We start from the raw sequence: 17021 nt of genomic DNA, 5'->3' as shown, positions 1-17021 counted from the left end.
GCCTGGGGGTGCAGGGGTGGAGTGTGGGAGAGAAAGACCCTAAGCTTTAAGTCTTGGGGTGAGCTTGGAAAGTAAACCTGTCAAAAGTATTCATGTTAGGCAGCTGGTATATAGTTGAAAGGGCTGCCAAATCCTGCCATTATCCAGGACAATGGGAATCTTGTCAAGTTGCCTTAAACCGATCATGTTCAATGAAGCTGGGGAGCTTTGGGCCTGGGGGTGCCTCTACAGTGCTTGCTGCTCTCAGGAGAGACAACGTTGCCCTGCTGGTCCCCACCACCACAGATGGTGAGCCAGCTGCTTACTCATTGTTAGACACCAGGTCTGGCCAGGAGTGGGAGCCAGTACACCCTGGGGTGTCCTGCAAATCAGATACTACAACAAACAAAAAACACCTTAAAAGAATAACTAATGAGTTGGCCAGTATTGCTCATCATTCCACTTGTCCCTTTTGTGGCATTTATAATTGGGAACCTTCCCACACTCAGAATCCTCTCCAGATCTGACCCAAGAATATTGGGCCCCAGAGCAGTCCACTTCTGATCACTGGCAACAAAATTAAACTGTTGCTGGCCTCACAGACTTGGCTCCAGGGGGTGGAAAGCCTGGTAAAGGCTTCTGCTTCTCCTTCTAATTGCTCTTTTCCAGTTCCCTGGAGGTTTCTGACAGATTCCATTTGTTTTGGTTACAGCCTCCAGGGCTGTGGCTCCTGAAAAATCCCACCTAGGGAGGGTCCAAGGGTTGAGTTCCGGAAACTATGGAGAAAAGGATTTTTACTTGTGGATCTGGTATTTTCCTGCTTTTCTTTCTCAGAATCATTTTTCTCTTAGATTAGCCAGAGACAAAAAATTTAGAGACTCACAAAACCTTCCAAAATGTGAAATGAACTAAATGCACAAACCCCTACTATGTAGGAAGGTGAGGGTTCCATTGAGGTTGGGGCAAAGAGAGCAGGTTCTGGTCTAGCCTAGAGGATGGCCCGCTTGCTAGTGGGGCTATGGGCCCATCCCAGGAGAATGGGGTACAGTGGCAGGAATCACCATGCAGCTCTGGGACCTTCATGACTTAGCTTTCCATGTCACATACAAAGCAGAGAATCACTAACTGGAAGGAAGACTTCATCAGGATCTCTCCTTTGGTGGCATGTGCCCTGCCCCAATTTCTTGGCAGTATATCACCCTTTCTACCCCTCCATCCCATGAACATGTGCATACCCTGGATAGCAGATGGAAGTTATTTCATCTTGTTGAGTTGCTGGCACTTTGTACCTCTCCTTCTCCTCTATAGCAGGCAGCCCTCTCTTAGCCAGGAAAAGACCTTTATGATTGCCATTTCTAAAACTGGGCTGAGGATGAAAGGGTGGGTATTACTGATACTCAGCAAGGGGTGAGTTTGTGCTGCGGGTTCCCACTTTTGTTAGCAATCAGGATGTGTCTTCCATCTTTCTTGGCTGTTGTAAAAATGCCCAGGCCCTTTGCCTGCTGTAGTGCAGGGATGGGTGGAGCGTGGAACACGCTTCTCGTAAAAGTGTGTCTTCATCTTGTATGTCCCTTGATGCTGGTGTTACTGTGGTTACTATCCATCTGGAAAAAATGCAAGAGTAAACAGAAGATTAAGTGCCTGCTCAGCTAGCTGGGTTGTGACTCTGTGCCCCTATCAGTTACTCTTACTGGACAGAGCTCCTGTCTCTGCTTGCAGAGCTGAGGGCTCACTCTTTGGCAGTAGGGGGCTGGGGGCTGAACAACCATCTAGGGGTTTTGCAGGAAGGAAGAAGTCCTGGACTTCCACACTCCTTGTAAAGGAGGTGGTGGAATGTGACCCTTGCCCTGCACTCTCCAAGGAGCTGAGATGCTCCCTGTCCCTCACTCCATATGCCCCTTCATTGCTCATTGCGACTCCCAGATGGATTTAGTTTGGTATTCGTACTCCAAACTAAAGTAGCAACGTGTGAGTACAGTTCTGGACATTTCCTCAGTGGAGAATCTGAGAATATTGAACTTGTAGCCAAAAAGTAAGACCCTAGGATAAAAGGCCTGTGGAGGCTGGGGAGTATGTCCTCTGGCTCCTGGGGAGTTCATCTGTGACTCCTTGGTCCTGGGGTTCCTTCTGGGTCACTCCATTGCTTGCTTTCTTTGTTTCACACACTGCCTACCCCACCCAAGTCCAGGGATCCCACACATACTCAGGCTCTTCCCCAGCCCCACACCATTTAGGTCTTTTGATCCATCATTTTCCTTGCACAAGAGAGTGAGGGCAGCTCTGCAGAAAATGAAAAGACCACATCCCTCCCCTCCCCAACCACCAACGACCACTTGAGTCCCATCTTGCAGAGGGTCTTCCGCTAACATGCTGGGCAGGAAGTGGAAAAGGCTACTTCCACTTTCTTGAGAAGCTGCTTTCAAATGATTTTCTTGCCACAGAGTCGATCTTAGTAAAACAGGTCACTTTGGTGGACATGTTCACTCTTTCTCTCTTTTTAATGAGGGGCAGGTAAGACTTTTTTTTACACATGATGGTCAGCAAATTAAACTCGTGCATATTCTGGCTCTGGAATCTGATGGCCTTGTGTTTCCCTGTGGCCTCAAAAAGTGGAGGTATGCTGGGGGAGGGGAGGATGCTGTAGATACCAGGAAGCCAACAAAGTGGTTACAGCTCCATGGTGTCAGATGCCCCTCCAAGGCCTTGCTGCATTGGATTCCAGCACAGCGATCACTGTGGCTGGCTGTCCTTCCTGCTCTCTTACTCCTGGAGGCTGTGCTCTTATGGTGTTCAGACATCAGCTTTGGCTTCCTTTTGGGCTTTTTGCCCTTAATGGAGATGGACCTGTCTGCTGGGCATCAGGACCCATTACCATGATCGATTGTCAGAAAGCTTCATTTAAACTGGCAAACTCAACTATACTAAGGCTGTAGGGGAACAGCCCTGTGAGACTGACAGGTAAAGGTGGCTCCCCACCCCACCAATTATAGTATTTAAGTACTGGCCAGCTTCTCTGCCTGGCACTCATGACTCTTGCAACATGACTGAAGCCCAGGGAAGGGACCCTGTGGTACTTCTGTAGCAAGGTATATGCAGCTCTGCAAGTGATCTCCCTGTTGACCTGGGAACATTGAAAACACAGGGGCCTTGGTACCTCTGTGTCCCTCTCTTTAAGCACAAGGCTGTGTGTCTCAGTGTGGTATTTTTTAAACAAATGAATTCCTGGATTTATCAGGGAAATGTGCTGTTCCAAGTGTGACTGTTTTTTCCCCCCGGCCTGTAGGAAAGTGTTCATGAGTAGCCAGGTAGCTTTTCGGCTTTACACACAAGTAGCAGTGTTTCATGTGGGGTTCAGCTACCGTTAGTACCTCTTAAAAATGTATATACCATGTAATACTGTAAATTTCAAACCCATGATTTTTGTGCACCTAGCATTTTGTCCCTAATTATATCATAATGATTCCAAGTACTGACTTTGCTGGAGAGATCCAGTGTTTACAACACAACTAGAACATTAGAAATTCTTACCTACAGGCAACAGGTCAGGCTTGAGGTGGGCCCAGAGAGTACTCTGGCAGGACATCAGAGACAAGGCCTTAGCAGGGGCAGAATCACAGAAGTAGGCACTGTAAGATACATTCTGGAACATTTGGCCTTTGGTTTTTTGGGGATTGGCTCACTTTGCTTAGCATGATATTCTCCAACTCCATCCATTTACCTGCAAATGCCATAATTTTATTCTCTTTTAATACGGAGTCATATTCCATTGTGTATATATACATATAGTTTCTTTATCCATTCATCTATTGAAGGGCATCTATGTTGTTTTCACAGTTTAGCTATTGTGAATTGAGCTGCTATAAACACATGGATGTGGCTACATTACTATAGTATGCTAATTTTAAGTCCTTTGGGTACAGACCAAGGAGTGGAATAGCTGGGTCAAGTGGTGGTTCCATTTCAAGTTTTCTAAGGAATCTCCATACTGCTTTCTAGAGTGGTTGTACCAATTTGCAGTCCAACCAGCAATTTGTGAGTGTGCCTTTCCCCCCGCACCCTTGCCAACATTTATTATTGTCCGTATTCTTAATAACTGCCATTCTTACTGGTGTGAGGTGAAATCTTAAAACAATTTCTATTTGCAATTCTCTAATTACTAGAAATGGTGAACATTTTTTTTATACATTTGTGGATCAAATGTATATCTTCTGAGAAGTATCTGTTCAGCTCCTTAGCCCATTTATTGATTAGGTTTCTCACCTCAGGGCAACTATTTGCCCCTGTTTCCATGCTGTGGGTGGGGATTAGGACACACACAGACCTCTGATGCTCTAATATGATCACATACTTTTTTCTGCTCCTCAGCGGAGATCTTGGAACTGGCTGGCAATGCAGCAAGAGACAACAAGAAGGGACGGGTCACACCCCGGCACATCCTGCTGGCTGTGGCCAACGACGAAGAGCTAAATCAGGTATGAGGCTCCCTCTTCCACCCCAGACACTAAGCATATAGCCCAGGAGAGAGCAGTCCATCAGAGAGGCTGTAGTGGTTGGCTGACTAGCAAAGCTGCGGATGGCATTTTAGACTGTGAGCAACTTGCCTACTGCCTCTGGTAGTTTTTCCTCAAGGCCGTACTGGAAGTGTGGGTAAAATAAGGTGTTTGGCTCTCCCTGGAGAAAGAATATGATCTGAAGTCCATTTGATTAAGAGACTCTGAGGACTTGATCCCCGTATAGTAGGCCTGAGTTCTGTCAGCGTCCTCATAGGGGCCATGGAGGCAAGAGCTGTACCAGCCAAAAGCAAGAGGACACATGGGCAGGGCTGACTTCTTGAAGGTCAGAATCATGGCGGTCTGGCTCACCATCTGCTACTTTGGTTTTCCTGCAAGCTGCTAAAAGGAGTCACCATAGCCAGTGGAGGGGTGTTACCGAACATCCACCCTGAGTTGCTAGCAAAGAAGCGAGGATCCAAAGGAAAGTTGGAAGCCATCATCACCCCACCCCCAGCCAAAAAGGCCAAGTCTCCATCCCAGAAGAAGCCTGTGTCTAAGAAGGCAGGAGGCAAGAAAGGGGCCCGGAAATCCAAGGTATGTGATCTGACAGGTCATGTAGGATGGAGTAGGATGATGCACAGGTAAATGGGGCCCTAAGGAGGTCAACCCCTCAGGGGCTACTAAGGGAGGAACATGTAGGAGCTGTTTAGACAGGCCTAGCCAGCTCAGGTAGCCAGTCAGGAGGGTCTCCTAGAGCCTGGACACAGTTGCCCTGTGGGTAAGCCGGATGGGATGGGATTTCAGGGAGGAGTCGGGGGGCAGTGACAACCCTAGGCTGGAAGTGCTCTATGCCTAGTGAAATGCACATGCACATGGAAAGGGGCTTCCCTGTGCTAGGAGATGGCCTGCTGTCAGTCCTGCTCTGAGACCAGACTGCCCTTGTGCCCTGATGCTCATTTGCAAGACTTTCATTCTTTTGCCATAGCTATATGTCTGTCTTTGGGCATGCTCTGGCAGGGGTGGTCCAGAAGTTTTCCTTTCAGGATGGGTGCTTCTGTCAAGGAGGAAAAAAGATTAGCCAGACATTTTCTGCCTGACCTAACTTGGGTGTGAGGTACTCATCTTTTTGTGTTGAGGGAAACCCTGTCACTAGTGTGACCAGTGCCATTTTGGATGGGCAAGGACCCTACATCCTAAACAGGACCCTCACATCATGGGGTCAGTGCTCTGCTCTCCTGTCTGAATGTCAGCTAGAACGTGCATTCTTAAATGTTGTCACAACCTCTGGGGCCAACAAACAAGGGATGATACAACTCGGAGCTGACCTCCCTTAAGGTGCCTCTGAGGAATTTTCCTTCTGGCCTTCAGATGGACCAGAAGGAAGTTACCTCTGGCAGAAGGTGGCCCCTCTATCTTGTCAGACCCCAGTAAGAAGTCCTGGAAGGGCCTTGTGGTATCCAAAGATATGGCATTGGGCAGTTGTTCCTCCACAAGCCCAGACCCTCTCCCCAGGGTGGAATAGTGAGGATACCTTCCAAAGATGGGCTTCAGTGGTCATCTGGTAAGCCTGCCAGCTCCTAGCCTACAGCTTGTCCTCTTCTTGGAGCCCAGCTTTCATCCCAAAGGGGAACACCTCTAATCTTCTCCTATCTGTTTACACTATTTTGAGGCTTCCATTATTTGAGGTGGAATAGGCTGTATTCCTTGTATGCCCTCCAGGTGCAAAAAACACTCCTGAAAATGAAATCTACCTCTTGGCAAATCACCATTCACGCCAGGCCCAGAGTCTCTCCCTGTTCTTGCAGAGAGAAACTTAATATTGAAAACAGCCCATGCATTCCACCTGGTTCACAAGTCCTGGAGGAGGCTGGGGCGGCCAGGCAGGGACTTCACAGAATGTTCTATTTCATTCCTGCTAACTATAAAATTAGCAGATCGAACTGTTCCTTTCCCCCTTACAACATTTGTAGTTGAGAGGGTGGCAGGGCAGGGAAGGTGGGGCACAGTGCTGTGCAACCCTTCTTAAATGTTCAGAAAGACATAGAGGTGTCAAATCTATCATCTCTTGAAAGCAGGACCCAGGTGCCTGGATGCCCACAGCACAGGGCCCTGGCACTGGGTCTTAGAGTAGAACGGGAAAAGCCATGTCTTGGGCCTGGTCCTTACTGTAGCTGTGTCTTGAGCCAGTGCTCTTCTTTGAATGTAACACGCTGCTGTGAGAGTTGAGCATGTCTATGGGACACCAGCATCTGCCAGCAAACTAGGGCTGAACCTTGTTCCCTTGTGACTCTAGCCTTCTAGTAGATTTGGCCCCGTGACTTTCTGAACTTTCCAGTTTATCAGGAATTCTTTCTTTCTTTTTGGATTTGAAATATAAGGGTGTGTGTGTGTGTGAGTGTGTGTGTGTGTGTGTGTATGTGTGTGTCCTTAGCTGCTAGTAGCTATATTTGGAGTCAGCGTTTCTAATAACCATATGCCAATAATCACTCAAACACTCAACTTTTCCCTTGATTACAAAAGCAGGAAGTCTGTGATGGTGGTCTGTTTTTCTTCCACACAATAAAACACATTGTCTGCTTACTGTACCAGTATTTGGCTAACATTAAACCCTGGGGGGAGCTGAAATTGGAACCGTGAACAGCTAATTTTCAAAACATTTGTTTAATGTAAATTGTGGTATCAGCTCCCAGAAACAGCAGAGAACCCTGCATTTCCAGGTTTAAGTGGATCATTCTGAAAATAACCTTTCCAGAGAAACACAGAGAAAGCCTTAGTAACATGCTAAAGCACTTGTAGTGAAAGGAGTCGGTATTTTTCAAGTGTCAACACTCAAATTCCAAATCATAATTTTCCCCCCAATTCTATGTAATTTGAAGGTTTTGAAAATCTTCAATTGTGGCAGCTGAGTAGCTATAGTGGAACAGAGAAGGGAACAAACTCCATGGGAACTGTGAGTCCAAAACCCTGGCTGTGCCCCAGGGTCCCCCTCCTTGGGTGGCCTCAGGCAAGTCTGTTCCCCTCTTTATGCCTCAGTTACATCTACCCTATAAAATGATAGGCTCTATTCTGTCCTTACAGTTCAGTGGCTCTATGCATATTACCCAGTGTGTTTTTGCATAGGTAATATATATGCGTGTTTGGATAGTACATGAGTTTGCAGTAAAAAAAATTGCACTGCCATCATAGTCTCTGAAGTGAGCTTTTATTTATTCGTTCAGGAAGGATAAATAAATATATGCATGTGAAAGAATATAGATTTGCAAATCCCTTCACATCCTACCTGTTCTTAATGGTTAAGAATTGACACGATGGAGTCAGCCACCTTGCTTTATATTTGAGTTCTGCTGAGTGATCTTGGCAAGTTACTAAACTTCCCTGTCATTCAATTTCCTCATCTAGAGCTATAACACAGGGTGATTGTGAGGCTTAACCCATTAAGTCCCAAGTTTTTAATTCTGTGAATATTTCAAATATGTATTAAAATAGGTTGGACATCATCAGCTGAAGCTTATTATAGAATTTATTATTGATAATAATAGTAATAAAGTCATTGATAATAGAAATGAATATTTCACCTGTTAATTTTCTTTAAAGAATAGAATTCTAAAAACAAATTTATCATAAATTTACCACAAATGGTAATGCTCAATTTAAGTTTTTATAGGTGTCCCATATATGGGACATGATGGATTAAGAGAGAATTCACAACCAGGCATGGTGGCACATGCCTGTAAATCCCAGTGACTTGGGAGGCTAAAGCAGTAGGATCACAAGTTCAAGGCTAGCCTTAGCAAATTAGCAAGGCCCTAAGCAACTTAGTGAGACTCTTGTCTCAAAATAAAACATAAAAAGGGATAGGGATATGGCTAAGTGGTACTGAATTCAATGTCTAGTACAAAAAAATGAATTAAAAAAGAGAATTCACATAAAATACCAACAGCTGTGTCTAGCACACTGGTGGCTGCTGCCACCCTTACCTTGGCAGTTCCTCCACATCTCTGCACATAGAGCGTTTCATAGGATACCCGTAGTTACTTCCATAATATGTGAAACCCATGTAACCAGTCCTCCAAGAATGGACTTTGAGATGGTTTTTAGTATTCATTCTGATAGTGCCACAGTGACCATCACCAGAGGTGGGGCTCTGTGTTCACGTGCAAGTATATCTATGAGATGAAGCTCTCAAAGTGAACTTGTTAACACAACGTGTGAGTATTTTTTTTTAACCTTGATGGCTGTTATGCACTGCAGAGCATTTTAACTCCATTAAGAATTTTAAAAGCTTTCTTATTCTTTGACATTTGATATCAAGTTGCTCAAAGGAGAAAGAATTCTCGTTTGATTAGTATATTTTGCATCTATGCATGCTAGTTACTACCTCAATAGAGGAAGGGCAGCAGTGAACACAATGTTCTTGCCCTCCCCAGTGCTCAGTGAGGGGAGCAGGTGCAGTATAGAAGGTAGGAGAGAGTAAGTGCTGTGACAGAGGGACACGATGGCATAGGCAGTGTTATATTACATAAGTGGTCGGGGGAGGCTAATCTTCTAAAGTAACACTTGAGCTGAGACCTGAAAGTAAAGTATTGGATTATTCAGGTGCCTCAGAGTAGAGGGCTCCTGTGCACCCGGCATCCCATGAAGTGGGAGGGAACCTTGAAGAGAAAAGACAGGATTTCTCTGCCAAGCAGACAGGCTGCAGAAGGAATGGTTTGTTTGTTCTCTGTACCACTTTACTGCTTGCTATCTTGGCCACTTGTTTAATCAGCAGTTCTCCAACCTGATTATTCTATGAATAGGTAAGCTATAATTTTGAGCACAATTGAAAAGAATTTTTACAGATAACCAAATACTCAAATACACTCATACGTTCTTCCTTACACACACACACACACACACAGTACACTAATTAGTGTAACAATTTCGTGAAATTAGAAGAATTTAGAACAAACATGATGGAATGATGTTAAACACGCTTTTATAAACAGCACTAAATATATAGTTACTACTCTAAGATTAGATTAATAAAGAGGTATATAAAATAATTATTAAAGATACCTAAAATAATTCAGAAACAATCATCTAAAAGTACAAACTATAATAGGAAAACAGGGGTTAACTCAGAATTGAGAAAATGTTTCTGAGTCTCTTAGTAAGAATCTCTCAGATTCAGTGTCCTTGAATTAGAAGACTCAGTACTCTTAAGATGTCAGTTCTCCCCCAAATTATCTATGGATTCAACACAATCCCATTGAAAATCCAAGCATGATTTTTTTTTTGAGAAATTAAAAAGTTGATTCTAAAATTTATATGGGAATACAAAAGACCTAGAATAACCAAATCAACTTATAAAAGGAAAACAAAGTTGGAGATTTAATAATACCTGAATTCAGGATTTATTAAAAACTATAGTGATCAAAATAATGTGGTATTAGCATGATAGTATTAACATATCTGATGAAGAATCTCAGACTTGGGGAAGGTGGACAATTTCACAAGGTCATACAACTACCAGAGTCTGGATTCAAACGTAGAACTTGAGTTTGACCCATGCCCGTGGGCCACTTCCTTAGCAGAAGACCCTGTTCTGGTAATGGGGACTAGAAAGCCTTCCACAACAGGGCAAGTGGGGGCAACAATTTTAATAATTGCTGAAAACCACCGGGATCATGGCATTACCCTTAGAACCTGGCTTGTATCCAGGTAGGGGAAGCTTAAATGCCTCAGTTTCCACTGAGCCAGCTCCAACTTCCATGGCCTAAATTCCTATCTATTATGGCTTTCTCACCTCTTAAAATTCCCATATCCTGTGGGGTATGATAGCGTACCCCTGTGATCCCAGGCTAAGGCAGAGGATTGCAAGTTCGAGGCTAGCCTTAGCAACTTAACAAGACCTTGTCTTAAAAAAAAAAAAAAAAGGCTGGGGATGTGGCTCTGTGGTTAAATGTCCCTGAGTTCAATCCCTGGTACCAAAAAAACAAAAAAAAAAGATCCCTGTAGCCTTGGGTAGAAGCACTAATCCTTATACTATCTGTTTATCCTCCAGTGGGAACATCTTTGTTCTATTCCTGTATATTTACTGAGCACCTTCTGAATGCATAGTGTTGTGCTGGGTAGAAGAGAGCAGTGGTTTTCAAGCCTTACCTACCTTCTAAAAGAATTTGAAATATCTTTTTCTAAAATTTTATTTTTGTAGTTGTAGATGGACAGAATGCCCTTATCTTATTTGTTTATTTTTATGTGGTGCTAAGGATCGAACCCAGTGCCTCACACATGCTAGGCAAGCACTCTGCCACTGAGCCCCAGCCCAAGAATTTGAAATATCTTTGTATCATACAAATTTATAATTTGACAGCTTTACTTTTCATAACGAATTTAAGTAGCTGTAAAGGATATGATTTTTGGTTTTTTAAAAATATTAATGTTTAAAAATTGTTTCATCTCTTTTTTAAATATCCAGTGGAGCTGGGCAGGATAGCACAAGCTTGTAATTCTAGCAACATGGGAGGCTGAGGCAGGGGGATCACAAGTTGAGGTCAGCCTCAGCAATTTAGTGAGACACTGTCTCAGAAAAAGGAGGAGGCTTGCTGGGCATGTAGCTTACCACTGGGTTCAATCCCAGTACTTAAAAAAAATTTAAAAATAAAAAAAATGTGTATATATGCATGTGTGTACACACACACACACACACACACACACACACAGTGGAATCCAGATATTCTGATTTGAAACACCATCTGTTTTAAAAGTATGCAAAGCAGCTCTTTTATAATAGTTAGAAATTTTACATTATTTCTTTTTAAACTTATTTCCCTTTCACTTAACCCTCAAAATTTCATTTTAATTTAACATGCTTTGTACTTATAATATTCTGTTGATTTCTGCAACAAAATGATTTTTCAATTTATTTTGAAAAATATTTTGGCCTTTTATAAAAGCACTAAATGGTACGAATTCTACAAGATTAGATAGCTGATGCCTTTATTAATAATGCACATTTGATCAAACCAACAGTGCATTACTAATGTTAATAACTATTAGGGAAAAAATAAAATTTTATTGGAAAAGCATTATGGGATGGGTGGATATAGATTTTTCTCCCCAGTTTAGTTTAAGTATCCAAAGATGAATGTTACCTTTTGTTAGAATGAGACAAAGTATGGACATCCTATTTTTGTATATTTATAGATGTAAGTGCATGGAAAATCTTGTTCACTAAGATAAGTCAATGGGAACAGAGTTTTGTGATAGTACAGAGGACCAAGTGATGTTGCTGTTTCTGATATATGCCAACAGCCACATAGTAATCTCTTATCCATTGGTTTTAATAAACATTTTATATTAGAATAGCTTTAGATTTACAAAAGGGCTATAAAGATAGTACAGAGTCCTTGCATGTCCCTCACTGTTAACAGCAGTTTCCCTATTGTAAATATCTTACACTCCCGTGGTACACGTGGTCTTGACAAAGCAGCTGACTTTGGCACAATACTATTAAATAAGCTGCATCAGTCTGTTTTTCCATGGTCTCTCAGCTGTTAACTCGATTAGGTATTTCTTCTGTTTTGTTGAAAATGTGGAATTAAAAACACCTGACTTTGAAAGGGTTTGTTAGCCAGCTAGTTCCCATATTTCTGGATAAAATATTTTTTCTTCTTTATATCAAAGCCTTGGAACTTCAAATTGAGTTCATTTAATTTATGGAATATAAGTCAATAACCTAATTGCCAAAGTAGTCCTTATTGTTAAAGGCACCAGCAAAATTAGGTGTTATTTTTCAATGTAAGTGAAACTTAATATGCACATTAATGAATTTGAATCCTAAACATGCAAATGGCTAGGCCACAGTGCCTCCCTTAGGTTATTGCCCAGGCTCATCCTATTTCTTAGCCTTGCTTTTCTTCCTTTGTTTCCACTGGGCCATACCTTGGGAGTAAAGTACCTTTTGATAGTGATTAGGGGAAGGTTAAAGGGAAAGTGTCTAAACAAAACTTGCCATTATTCCCACTATCCTTATGCTATAATATATATGAATGCTAAAATTCCCAAATGAACCAAATATCCATTTCTATCACAGGTTCATTCTTAACAGAAATATGAAAAAGCATGTGTCTTGACCTCCAGAATAGTGTGTTCTGTTGGTGGTTACTCTGGGAAGTGGGAAGAGGGTGGTTATGAAGGAACCCAGTGTGTCACCTCAGCCCCAGGTGTAGAACCTTCATAGGGCAGATTATGTGTAAGAGAAAACACCTTAGGAAGATGATCCTCTGGAGATTGGTTTATTTAAAATTATGGACAGCATATGCCCCTTGGAAGGCCCTCCAGAACTCCAGTGCACACATACTTCACTCTGAATGGTGCTGGGGAAGAGGCCCAGAGCCTGCCAAGGCCCATGGCACTGGGGGCAGGATACCAACAGCCCTGTGTGCATCCTTCTTTACAGCTGGGCTTTATGAAGGAAAGTAGAAGAGTCCTACCTTCTTGGGTGGGAAGGTTCAAGCCTGTGGTCCTTGGGATGCTTGTTAAGGATTTTTGAGGACTAGAGACCTAAAATAGTTTATTTTCTTCTTAAACTTGAATGGTGCAGATATCTAGAAAGGAAAGAAACTTGAGGAGATGTTGACTTGGTCTTAATTTTTGACAATGGTTCTCTTTCTAAACTATCACAATAGAGTGAAGTTTTGCCTTTAAGTTGCTTCTTAATGGAACTCTGGGCCCTCAAAATAAGTGTGCAGTCCTCCTGTGGGAAATGCTGAGAGTTGATTGTGGTTTAGTTTCCTGTCTTATCCAAAATGTTATGGGCAAGGCCTCTGAGCTGCATTCCCATTAAAAAAAGCCCAGACTTAGGCTGGGATTGTAGCTCAATGGCAGAGCACTTACCCAGCATGGAAGAGAGGGGAAAAAAAGAACCTGAAGAAAAATTCAGACTTGTTGGTCCTGCTCCTTTGGCTCTCATTCTGACTCTTTGTTTTTGCAAGAAGAAGCAGGGAGAAGTCAGCAAGGCAGCCAGTGCTGACAGCACGACAGAGGGCACGCCGGCCGACGGCTTCACCGTCCTCTCTACTAAGAGCCTCTTCCTTGGCCAGAAGGTAGGTAGCTGCGCTTCAGCCTGCTCCAGGGCCCCGGGGCAAGGCTGGGGGGTCCCCAGGGCTGCTCCAGGACCCACGGGTGGACAGAGCTGCAGGGGACTTTGGGAGTGGCCCAGGGAGGGCTGAGGACTGAGAGAGGACCACAAAGCTGGGGTGGGGGACTCTGGCGGGTAGGGATGGGGAGACTGTGGTAAAGATGGTGGGAGTCTGCCAGTTGCTATCAGACCCTTGGGCTTAGCCTGGGGAATGAGCTGCTTTTGTGGGATAACCTGGTCACCAGACAGCATGGGTGGTGCAAAGGGAAGGATCTGGCAGGCAGCCTCCTCATTCTCATGGATGCTGAAGGTAGATCTGATCCTGGGAGGGGACTTTTTTCAGAGGTACTAATTGGGCACTCGGGGCTTCTTCACTGAACCACCAGACGATTCTTCAAGCCAAATGTTTGTCTGTTTTAACCGTGGGCAATATATTTTCAGCTGCCCCAGTGATGCAACTTTGCAAGGACGCCATGGTTTTGTAAAAGATAATTCACTTTTATTGAAAATAAAAATGATGCAAAGGCTTTTAAGACCTGAAAACGAGAGTACATTAATATTTCTCTATTAGCACCAAAAAAAAAAGAGGGTGGGGAGAAAGAGAATTAAGCTTTGCTTAATTTTTTTTTCATTCTTCATTCAAAAATTAAAGGACTGAATTTGACCTTCCATGTAAATTTGTTTGGTTCTAAGGTGGTAACAACATGGTTCAGAAGCTGCATCATTTTTAGATCCTCACTGTCGATTTTCTTTAGCATCCCAGTGACACGGTTCTCTTGCTCACATCATTGCAAGTTCTCCCCCCAGCCCTTCCCCCTTCCTGTCACTAATTGCACTCAGTCTCTCATGATGCAATTCCTGTGGTGGACTCTGTGTTCCAGAATCTAACCATTGCTGTTTACATTTTATAACCATTATCTGTATTTCATATGCATTTTTCAAAAGAAAAAAAAAGCAGTTTTAGTTGTCATCTTAAGGTCTGAGGCTTTAAAAGTTTTTGTTTAAAATACATGTACTTTTCATTTAAAAATTTTCAACTCAGCAGTGCAGGCAACCACCTGGGTTTACTTTCACACCCTTTAACATGTCCTTTGGGGAATGTATTGAAAGTTAATGTGACCTGTCATCCAAATTGCTTCATTTGAAAATAACATGTGAAAACCTCCTGCTATTCAGAATTAGCTCCTGTGTGTTCTAGATCCCAAACAGATGATTAGCCAGGGCTCCCAAACCTACTAAGCAGGTACCACATTATTGCCCCACTCTGTCCTTGGACTCCAGGTCCCTGGCCTCTTTCTTCCGTGTTCTTGCTTCCTCCTGCTGGCCAACCTCAGATCAGAGCTCAGACCCCCCTTGCTGGATGAGCTCACATAGTTCCAGAATAGTAGCACAGAACAATACAAATGCCCACGTACAAACAGAGATGCCCTTCTTGTTGTGTTGCTCTTCAGAAATGAATGGGATCAGATCTGTGTCCGATGCCTGGAGCCCTGCCTGGTAAAGGCTGTAGTAGACACCTTGATGGCTCCCATCACAGAGTTGGGCACAAGTCTGCTCCTGGCAGCTCTCCTCCCTTTTGGGTACTTTTCCTAACAGGCCACAGGGCAAGCACCACAGCAATAAAAAAGTGCAGATCTGGCTGATACTGACTCTTAGGGCTAGGAAGAAGGACCAAAAAACCATAGAAAAGTCTCAATACTCTATAATTTAGACATATTGCCTAATGAGGAGAATGAAAGCACTGGGCTGGATAGTGAAACTAAAGGGCCTGTTAGATATCTTGGCTTTTGGTGAGGTTTGGTTGAGCTGGAGCCCGCTGTAAAATGGTCACCAGTAAGAGAAGGGGCTGATGCTGACAGCCTTCTGTTGCATCTCACATGCTTTGTTCTCTTAGCTACCATGAAACTATCCTTCCTGTTAAATGTGCTTACAACATAATGAGCTAAAATTCATGCACCCAGGAAGAGGTGCCCTGAATATCCAGCAGGGCAGGCACCTGTTAGCAGGGCAAGCTGCATCTTCCCAAGTGTTGCTTCTCAGAATAAAGTAGCTTATCAAGTCAGCCTGGGCACCAGTGTTAGAAACTAAGATGCCATTGTCCTTTCTGGAACCTTATACTCCTGCAGCATGAAATGGAGTTAGCATTTATATTTTAGAACATTATCTTTTTTTTTTTTTTTTTGGCAGGGGTGGGTACTAGGAATTGAACCCCTATGCCCATGCTAGGCATACATCCCCAGCCCTCAGAGCATTATTCTTAAGCAGTACTCTCAGGCCCTTTATTGGCTATTACTGTCAGGTGAAAATCATTGCATGTGGTATAAAAGGGGCAAGAGTCATAAAACTGACTCATATAAAATTTTACACAAAGCACATTGCGAATGTTGTTATTACAGATATGAGTTTTGATTTGGATTTTAGTAAATGTTTCAAAAGGGTACTGTAGAATGATGACTGTATGGTACCCTGTGTTCTATGAATCTTATTTTTCCATCTGTGACAGTGAAATCAGTGCTTGAATATTGCAAGCAAACTGAGGTGGAGAAAGGTGATATTGTGCTTGCTCCAGCCCTGTAAGGCAGAGTTGCTAAGCTACTCACAGGAGGAAATGGCCCAGGGCTTAGGAGCAGGGACCTAATTGTTGTTGTTAATGATGTATTTCACATACTGAAGACTCTGGAGTGATTGCCCTCATTAAGCTATGATTTTACCCAATGTTCACACACGTTGTTGAATTGTTTTAAAAAAGAAAACAGTGCTATGAATCTGAATCCACTAAGTGTTTTTGCTTCGTGGTTCAACTGAGATTTGCAGCCTTTTTTCAGAGGTTTTAAAACCTGATGGTTTTATTGCTGAAAAACACTTCCAATGTGTCTATCTATAAATCTGTGTCGGTGGTAGTAAATGATTTAGGTTTCTTGGTAGAGTCAGTATTATTTGAAGCAGTTGGGAAGGCAGTCTAAGGAGGGAGTGAGTCTCCCTCCTCTCAAATGATCAGGATCATGGATTCAGCACTGGAAGCCATTAAAGGCCAGTGACATGGGGGCCCAGGGACTTCCTCCCCCTTATCATGCCCACTTCTTCTGGTGTTGAAAAGCTGTATGGAAAGAGGGAGCTCTGAGGCAGCAGTGAGTGAGAAGGAGCCCTTCACCCTTTTCCACCACTTTGGCAGATGACCAACTTGTGAGGCCGACTAGGGAACCATAGAGTGGCTCAGGGACAGGCCTCCTAGAACCTGCTCAAGTTTTATGGTTCCTCACTCATTCCCCATCTCCGCCCCCCCCCCCACACCACCACCACCATGTGGACCCCAGGGAAAGCACAGTTCTCTTGAGAAATCTAGAAGTAATTCCATAGAAGATACCTACTTCCCATTCCCTTTAGTGGAAGTGGACATTGGGGACAGAAAAAGAATTGTATTTGGGGGG

At 43.4% G+C, this 17021-nt stretch overlaps 1 protein-coding gene across 4 annotated transcripts in view; it reads left to right on the top strand.

Annotated features, from left to right (window-relative positions):
* The window catches only part of LOC107144743 (core histone macro-H2A.1), a 53363-nt gene that overhangs the window by 15895 nt on the left and 20447 nt on the right, over window positions 1-17021 (top strand). For 2 of the 4 annotated variants that reach the window (XM_015488582.2, XM_015488580.2), the window contains exons 2-4: window positions 4345-4451; window positions 4869-5066; window positions 13451-13558. In XM_015488582.2, coding sequence (XP_015344068.1) covers window positions 4345-4451; window positions 4869-5066; window positions 13451-13558 — 413 coding nt within the window. Of the gene's footprint in view, window positions 1-4344; window positions 4452-4868; window positions 5067-13447; window positions 13559-17021 lie in introns of all 4 variants that reach the window. The other 2 variants (XM_015488581.2, XM_015488579.2) reach the window with 1 other exon arrangement.

Source organism: Marmota marmota, unplaced genomic scaffold (genome assembly GCF_001458135.2).
Source record: "Marmota marmota marmota unplaced genomic scaffold, marMar, whole genome shotgun sequence".
NCBI classification, from domain to species: domain Eukaryota; kingdom Metazoa; phylum Chordata; class Mammalia; order Rodentia; family Sciuridae; genus Marmota; species Marmota marmota.
The sequence above is the reverse complement of the archived record's forward strand: the minus strand, read 5'-3'. Positions and strand labels throughout refer to the sequence as shown.